Source organism: Cornus florida, unplaced genomic scaffold (assembly GCF_030987335.1).
Source record: "Cornus florida cultivar Cherokee Brave unplaced genomic scaffold, ASM3098733v1 CherokeeBrave_3.0.0_Hap2_Chr10, whole genome shotgun sequence".
NCBI classification, from domain to species: Eukaryota; Viridiplantae; Streptophyta; class Magnoliopsida; order Cornales; family Cornaceae; genus Cornus; species Cornus florida.
In genome coordinates this window covers 112,813,475-112,822,416 of record NW_026775580.1, presented here as the reverse complement: position 1 = coordinate 112,822,416, position 8,942 = coordinate 112,813,475, and the positions used below count along the sequence as shown (strand labels likewise).

Sequence of the window (8,942 nt, the reverse complement as noted above, 5' to 3'; positions counted from 1 at the left end):
GACTCACCCTTTGGGCAGCCAGTATAGCGTTAGCAATACCGGCTTAGCAGTGTATACGTGGCTTGTTAGCCACGTGAGCACTGTGTGCTGAGTACAGTGCGTGCTGACATGATTAGTAACAATGTGTTGCTATCATTTTTTATAGTATGACTAATCACTATATAATATATATATATATATATATATATATATATATATATATTTCATATTTTGAGTAAAAAATTTAAAAACATATTTATTTTTTTGTTTGTTTGTATTTTTTTTAATGGCTATTTTTTTAATCACTTGAAAACTTTTTTATATTTGAATGGAATAGTATTTGAGTAAAATGTAATTTTTCATATTGTTTGTGATGAATAAAATATTAATTTTTTTTTTTTTTTTTCACATTTATTTGTTTCACTTTTTTTTTTTTTTTCCCCTTTTCTCATATATTTGTTGACACATTTTAAAGAAAATAAATTCAAAAGGCAAACAAATAAAAATCATACATATTTTTAAAAAAATAAAAATCAAATAATCGAATAATCAAAATTATAAATATTTTTTTGCATTTTTGTAGCCCATGAAATTTATTATTTATTTTTTTTCAAATATTATAATTTATTTTTGTTAATTGACATAGCCGTTGCAAGTTAAAAAGGGTGAAGTGCAAAAAACACCCCTCAAGTATGCTTATAGTGCATATCACACCCTTCTCGTGCAAAAAACACCCCTCAAGTTTCAATTTGGTGCAATCAAGTCCCTCTTGCAAATTTAAAATCAAATTTGACTAAAGTACCCTTAGTCAATAATTTTATAAAATATATAAAAATAAAAAAATTTGTAAAAAGACCAAAAAGGACAGTAAGCAGCCCCTGCCTCTCACGCGACAGCCGGCACCGGCAAGCAAGGAAAAGACTGGCTCCGCCGTCATTGCCCAACCATTAGTCCAGCCGAGCTTCATCACAACCGAAGCCACCGCCGAACCGAACCCATCTCACCGGCCGTCTATCTCCGCCAGTCCACCGATCTGAAGCTCACTGCCGCACTCCGTCCCAAGTCACCTTTTCAACCATCTAGTCCGCTTCTGTCATTGCCGAAGAGGTTGTGATTTTTGCCGACGTAGTGAATCTGGCCGTGAAGAAGAAGCTCGGTGACGGAGAAGAACCCACCGATGATTATGGATCCGGGGATGGGCGGGTGGCCAACGAGATCTCACGACAGTTATGAGCAAGGGGCGGTGGAATCGGCTGGACTGAACTCAGCCGTGATGAAGACGGCGGCTCGCGGCGTGATGGCAACGATGATTAATATTGATGGCGATGAATTAGGATATAAAATTTTTATATTGTGAAATAGGGTTTGAATTGGGTTCATGGGATGACGTATCGCAGAGAACCCATCATCAATTGCTAATATGAGATGGTTTCTCTATTATCTCTTTTACTAATGTGAGATGTTTCAACTGTAATTCATGGAAGCTTTTCAAAGCCTAAAATTCAAAGTAAAGAAGTTGATTAAAGGAGAAACAGGTTCCACCACAAGTCCATGAGATTGGCTTCAATAGACCAGATAACTGAACTTTCTCTTGGAAAAATTAGGATGGAAAAGAAGGCAAAAATATGAAAAAGAGAAAGAAACAGACAATGCAAACACAGTAGAGCATAATTCCTTCTCGCTGTCATAATTATGTGGTCTTAAGTGTTGATCTTCCTGCAGTTCTTTCTGATCTCTACCTTTGTACTAGTCAATGGAGTGATATTTCCCATCTTGATGACCAAAATCAAGAGTGTTATTATAGTAAGAGAGCATACAGTAAGTGAGAGATTAATTAAGAGTGTATTACACTATTAGGGTTTCTTATGGCAAAAGCGTGTGGAGTGATGAAAAATGCCTTGGGACTTGATTTGGGTGGAGACGGTAGTGCGAGGAATTGGGGCTGAGAGAGAAGGAGGAGTATTTTGGGAAGATTAAAATGGCAAAATGGGTATTACAGCAATAATTTAGGGGTGTTTATTGCACAAAGGGATAATTTTGCACAATTTTAAAAGATTAGGGGTGTTTATTGCACCCTTTTTTAATTATGAGGTAAAAATGTTACAAAAAGTATACTTCAAGGATATTTTCTGCACTTCCCCCAAATTAAAAAACAAGAAGAAGAAATATAGCTTTTCTAAAATTAAAAATACAGCCTTAGTAAAGAAATAAGTTATTGTTGACAATTAATTGCATGTGGGACCGTTTATGACCAGCAACAAGTATGTTACCTGCTGTGGGTGGTATTGCCCTGAGGGGGCTGCCTTTTGCTACTTACACCAGTACAATTTCTACCAATATTGACTTCTAGCGGGCAAAAATCCCTCCTATACCGGCTGCTCTTAGACTCGTGTTTTGGCTAGCTACAAGACTCTCCAACCTTTGTTTCTCGAAACCGGATACTCTATTGTGCCATTGCATTCGTGGTCTGTCTTGTGGTCGTGTGTTTTTATATTACTTTTGCAATAATAATTCATAGCTTATACAACAACTAATTTAGAGTGCATTTAGTAATGTTTTTGTTTTCTATTTTTGCAGTCTTAAGAAAACAAAAATATGATTTTATTTTCTTTAGTGAAAATAGAAAGCAAAAATGATATTTCTTAACACTTATTATTGTCACAAATTTAAAAACATAAAACAATAATTGTGTTTAGTAATACAACATATTTGTTACAAAATGTGCATAATATTTTTTAAATTATTTTCTTTTCTTTTTTCATTTCTATTTTATTTTTTTCATGGTAAGAATTTTAGAAGTTAGTGATTAGAGAGGAGAATAGATGACTTGAACACAAACTCTCGGACACAGGGAGCAACCCAACCACTAAGGCATGACACTTGCTTCCATTAATATCAAAAAGTCATAAATCTAAAAAATTTAATTTAAAATTATAAATCTTAAAAATATCCAATACATCATAAGTACAAAATTAGATATACCAAAACAAAAACATTCCCACCAATTATGTATATAAATACATATATATGCATGATGTATACATTTATTATGTGATATATAATATATTTGGCATATGATAATTTATTATGAATAAAAAATATTAAATAATATATCTTATATGTAATAAAATATATATTGTGTTATAATTTTGTAAATTAATTATAATTTAATATTTACATATAATATAATATAGATATGATATATAATAATATAAAATATCTATTGCTTAATAATTTAATAACATTATATTCTATATCAAAAATTATTTTGTCACAAAAAATCATTTACAATATTATTTACTATATTATATATTAAAATATATTTTTATCAAATAAAAAATAATATACAATATTTAATTTATTCTATATTAAATATATATATATATATATATATATATATATTAATATTTAATATGCAACTTAGTATATAACACAAATAATATGAATTTTATTTGAAATGAATAGTATCTATGCACTAACATTAGTGAAAACATTTCTCTGCTACAGTGCCTAAAACATAAGAAACATCATTTTGATGTTTTCTCTTTTCCTCACAAAAATTGAAAAGATTTTCTGTTATAGAAAAACAAAAATATTTTATTGAACGTGATTTTTGTTTTCGTTTTGCTTTTTTAGAGGTTGACAACAAAATACAAGAAACGTTTCTTGTTGCTAAACGTAGCCTTATATTAAAGAGCATTATTTTTTAAGATATGAATACAGTATGTTGCAGTAGCAAAAATAGGAGTCCATAAATCCCCTATCCATATGGCTACCGCAGCTGCTAACTTCTTGTTACTAAACGTAGCCTTATATTAAGGAGTATTATTTATTTTTTAAGATATCAATACAGTATGTTGCAGTAGCAAATACAGGAGTCCATAAATCCCCTATCCATAGGGCTAACGTAGCTGCTAACTCAGAAGCTATTATGTTTTAACCTTAATCAGGATATTTTATGCACCTTATATATACTATTTTGATTGGTACAGCAAAAATCGCCGTTTAGACATCAGTTATAATCATTTTTTTTTTTTGTTCCTCATATTTTAGTTTATTATTCTACTTCACCACAAGGTGGATTGTAGAACTAATATTGTGTTTTTTGATTCCACAAGGTGATGTTTGTTATGGAGCAAATTTCTTGACACAGAAATCTCACAATGATCTTGTAGATCTAAATCCTCCACATTACTAAATCACAGGCATTGGAAGGAGCAAATTACTGGTTAACATGAGCGGGGTATAGGAATGAAGGGTTTGTTGAAGTTCTTGATGCTCAGCAATGCCCAGGAAACCAAAACTGGTTCCTGGTTAAATAAATACATCAAATTGTTTTATGTTTTCGCTTAAAATTTTATGTTAAGAGTAGGATGGTCATTCTTTAAGTCGAGATGAGTTAGAATAGAATTGACATTCTTTAGATCCCAAAAAATCAAATGGTCAAGCTTTTTGTGTGAATAACATTCTAATGAAATCAGCATTCCAACTTTTAATTTGCTTACCAGACAAAAGAATCCATTCCATTTCCGCATACCAAAACTCCACACTGCCATTCAAGTCATTAGGCATTCCAAAACTAAACTAACACCTGAACATGAATCCTTCCTAAAATGATTTTTACAAAGGTTTAATACCTGATCATAAACCACTTCACTATAACTGTTTTGACTCAAGCCGCACTCACAACAATTACACCAAAAAGTCGTTAATCATTCCTAAAATGATTGATTTACAACAAGAAGGAAAAACTAGAATGCAATGGCGAATATACCGATCCTGTTCAAGAATGAGCTCCTTAACCTCACAGTTCTGCTATCCACCAATCTGTTCCCAACTTGGTCTATGATTGAAAAGCCATCAAAATTGAGATAGCAACTCCTCCACCAATATGACGCCTTGATGTAAACAGTCGAACTAACGTGGAGTGTGAACTTCATCATGCCACTGCACTAACTAGAGCTAGCCCACAAGGAGCTAAGTTTGGCTGCAAGCTTTGCACTCTTGTAGTCCTCTCTAAGCTGGATAAACCTGAATTTACAGTCAATTCAAAAGTTTACCATCTCATAAAGGGAATATGGGTACAGGAGGAGACAGTCGCCAACTAAGAAAAGAATAGATAATTTATAGACATCAAAGGTGTGATGTCATTGTCATTCTTCTTCTTCCCCCTAACACATTACTGATACAAGTTATGTACCTAAAAACCCTAACTGCAGTATGTGATTCCTTCCTGAAGCATTCAGCTATGGACTATAATTGTAGTTGAACGTGAGTAAATCAACCCATGATTTTTCCTAAAGTTGTATTGTTCACAAATTAACAGTTGATATAAGTTAGCGTCAGATTTTCTATAATGCATTTTAATTAGTGGAAAAACTGTGCCATAGAAATGAAGTCATTATGTTCTACAAAAATTCTGCAGTCAGTGCCCATTTTGGGTTTTAATATATAAAATATCGCCAATTTTACATTTACCTCTGTGCATCTTTCCGAATACTTGGGGTACCCTCAAACAGGGTGGAGAGACAAAGCTGCCTAATATAAACATAACTTATGTACCATTTAATCAAGTGTAACCTTGGCAATGTAGAACCAACTCACAGGCAGGGAGTTCAGGTATTTGATCTAAAAAGAAGCTAGCAATGTTTTCTTAAGTGTCACCTTCAACCTCCAAGTCACCACACCCCACAGCACGTAGGTCTCTAGCAAGTTCCTGCGTTTTCTCATACGCCACTGCTAGCACTCTAAGATACTGAAGCATCAGGAAAACACAACTGGGGTCAAAATCCAACGTTAACATAATTGATGTAGGTATTAAAGAACAAATGCAGCCTCAGTAATCAACTCACTAACAGAAGTCCGCCTTCTTACATAGGAGGTGGATTAACAAGAGATGGTTTCTGCAACAGTTTGTCAAGAAGTGTAGTAACTCGCTGCACGAAAACCACAAGAGGAAACTCGTCATTATTGTAACATTACCAAAAAATATGATCCTAGTATCTTTACTTCATTTGAATGCGTTGCCACTAAACACATACAGAACAGAAAAGAGAATAAGTGAGTTGAAGATCAGATACCTGAGCCAAAATTGACATAACATCATTTGCAGAAGGGAATACAGCCATTATTGTGGCTGCTTCTTTACGAACACTGTCTGTAGATCAATCATTACAAGTACATTAAATTCATTGAGTCCTAACACCCTTTCATTGAGATAAATTGCAAGCCTTCACACCTGTGATTTCTTTGTACAACAAAGAAAGCTTACATGCAACATTGCTAGGACTAGGTAATGTACCCTGGTCACCAAGAACCAATCTAGTGTCTGCATTCATGACCTCCACGTCAATAAACATTGGACATGTTGCCACATAATGTTGCATAGCACTTGTTCCCCTACTAAAGTGCATTGTAAAAGGAAAAAAACAAGAAGGTAAGAAGGTGTACAAATTACCAAGATTTCTTTATCGTCTAACCAGTTTCATCCTTAAACTAGATGGGGTATAACTCAAAATGATCTGCTTATAATGATGGATGTATCAAAAGCGCTTGATCCTATCCGAAGAAAATTGCAGAGAAGTAACACAAAAAGATGTAGGTAATCCCCTCATTCACAAAAAAAATAATAATAATAATAATAAATGAAAAATAAAAAAATTAAGAAGTTCCACGGCCAAAGATACATAGGCCTGATCACGGTTCGGTTCGGTTCGGTTTGGGGATAAATCCCAAGCCGAACCGGTCCCCACGGATTGGTTAAAACTGAAACCGAACCGATCCGTGGGGGTATTCAATCCGAACCAAACCGATCCGTGAGTTATCGGATCGGATCGGTTCCCCGAATTGGGCCTTTTCAAACAGCCCATTCAATTATGGCCTAGATCGGATCAGTTCCCCAGATTGGGCTGATTGGGCTTTTCAAACAGCCCATTCAATTTATAGCCCATTATCAAAATTTATTTATTCAATCTGCAACAAGATTTATAACAACCCATTCAATTATAACAATTATAACAGCCCATTTATTAAAACAATTATAACAGCCCATTCAATTATAACAATTATAACAGCAATACTATTGGTGCCATACCTGTGTATTTAAATAAAAAATATATTTGCTGCAATAGATTTATGTAACAGCACTAAAATTTCAAAATATATTTGGCACACATAAAATTATAAATACCACCACAAACTTAAATTACCTAATAACAAAAAAAAAAATTCTAAATCATCCGGAAGTGAAAATTATATTACAGTACCAAATATAAATTATCCAAATAGAACAAAACAAAATACTTAAATAGTAGCCCAGTAGCTCATTAGCATTAGATAAAAAAAAATAAAAAATAAAAAATAAAAAAAAAAATCATCAAACAACATTCTTGACTAGCAGCAAAACAAGTCTGAAAATGGTAGCATATCAAGTCTGAAAATGGCAGCAAGCAAGGCTAGCTCTCAATCTGAATCTGAAACTGTAGTCACATTTACAAAATAACATAATTTAATTAAAAATCCACCATATGATATTTATTTATAAATTGAATAAAAATGTAACAAATTGTTAACACTTACCAGAGTCGTATTGTTCAAGTTCGTCCAACTTTTCTTCAACATCAATTGGTATTGGTGAAGCCCGTAACCAATCTTGTGTACAAATTAAACATTGCACAAGCTTTGGAGTTAAAGAACTACGGAATTGATCAAGCACACGACCTCCAGTGCTAAAACTAGACTTCGAAGCAACAGTAGAGACTGGAACAGCTAGAATATCTCTTGCAATTTCAGAAAGTATTTTATACCTACTTCCGTTCACCTTCCACCAATTCAAGATGTCAAATTTTGGAACAACATCTTCACAAGCTTCCTCCAAATATTTTTCCACTTCCGACTTGGGAGTAAAACTTTCTTTTTGTATCTTGCGCTTCATGTACAAAGAGGAAAAATCATCTTCTACATTTCCATCATCAACTCCCACCTCATTTGCAATATTACTTGTTCCACTAGAGCTTGATGTAAATGCATGAAACTTTGCATATTCACTAAAAATGCGGTTGAATGTATCCATTACCTTCTTCCTAAGGTTTTCAACCATTTCAAGAGAATAAAGTTGGGAATAGCAAAATTCCACAAATTCCAATTTATAACAAGGATCCAACACAACTGCAAGCACCACCAACATGTTCACTTTTTCAATGCTTCCCCAATATTTGTCAAATTTAATTTTCATTTTTGATGCCATATTACTTAACCAAATATCGGGACTCTTTGACCACGTATTTAACGACTTTTCAATTCCCAACACTTCATGAAAATATCTATTGGAAGTAACATACAAAGATCCGGAAAGCTTGTTAGTGGCGTCATAAAAAAATTTTAAAAAAACAATCAAAACTCAAGCATATTCCCAATCAGTACTAGAAGGAGCTTTATTATTAACTTCCAGTAGGAATTGAACATCATCATCTTCTAACCTTTCAAAAGCTTTTTGAAACTTTACGGCCACCTCTAACATAAGGTATGTGGAATTCTGTAACGACCCACTCCACCACATGGTATGATATTGTCCGCTTTGGGCCTGAGCCCGCACGGTTTTGCTCTTGGGCTTCACCCCAAAAGGCCTCATACCAATTGGAGATGACACACTTACATATAAGCACTTCACCTTTCCTCTACCCAGGTGATGTGGGACTGTACACCCGTAGCTCGCCAATGTGGTAGCCTGACAGCGTCTCTCGCACCCGCCCACGGCACACCCGCCCACAAGGTCATCACAATCCAACCCCCTTGGAGGCCCGACGTCCCCATCAGCACACTTCCCGTTGGGTCAGGCTCTGATACCAACCCCCTTGGAGGCCCGACGTCCCCATCAGCACACTTCCCGTTGGGTCAGGCTCTGATACCATTTGTTTTTCAGTTAAATTAAATTTATTGTGATGACCTTGTGGGCGGGTGTGCCG

The 8,942-nt window shown here is 34.4% G+C and overlaps 1 protein-coding gene across 9 annotated transcripts; it reads right to left on the bottom strand.

The window, feature by feature from the left end:
• Positions 1–4,559: 4,559 nt before the first annotated feature.
• LOC132277249 (exocyst complex component SEC10a-like) lies at positions 4,560–8,690 on the bottom strand. 9 transcript variants are annotated; one of them, XM_059779057.1, is made up of 5 exons: positions 6,251–7,664; positions 6,060–6,136; positions 5,854–5,915; positions 5,458–5,734; positions 4,560–5,010 (listed from the first exon to the last, which is right to left on the bottom strand). In XM_059779057.1, the coding sequence occupies exons 1-4, from the start codon at positions 6,390–6,392 to the stop codon at positions 5,719–5,721; spliced, it is 297 nt and encodes a 98-aa protein (XP_059635040.1). In that variant the 5' UTR covers positions 6,393–7,664; the 3' UTR covers positions 4,560–5,010; positions 5,458–5,718. The 9 variants fall into 9 exon arrangements, 8 of the variants coding, with proteins under 8 accessions (XP_059635040.1, XP_059635041.1, XP_059635037.1 ...); XM_059779058.1 differs by having other exon boundaries at positions 5,644–5,734; XR_009470998.1 differs by having other exon boundaries at positions 5,832–5,915; positions 6,060–7,664.
• Between the last annotated feature and the right edge of the window lie 252 nt (positions 8,691–8,942).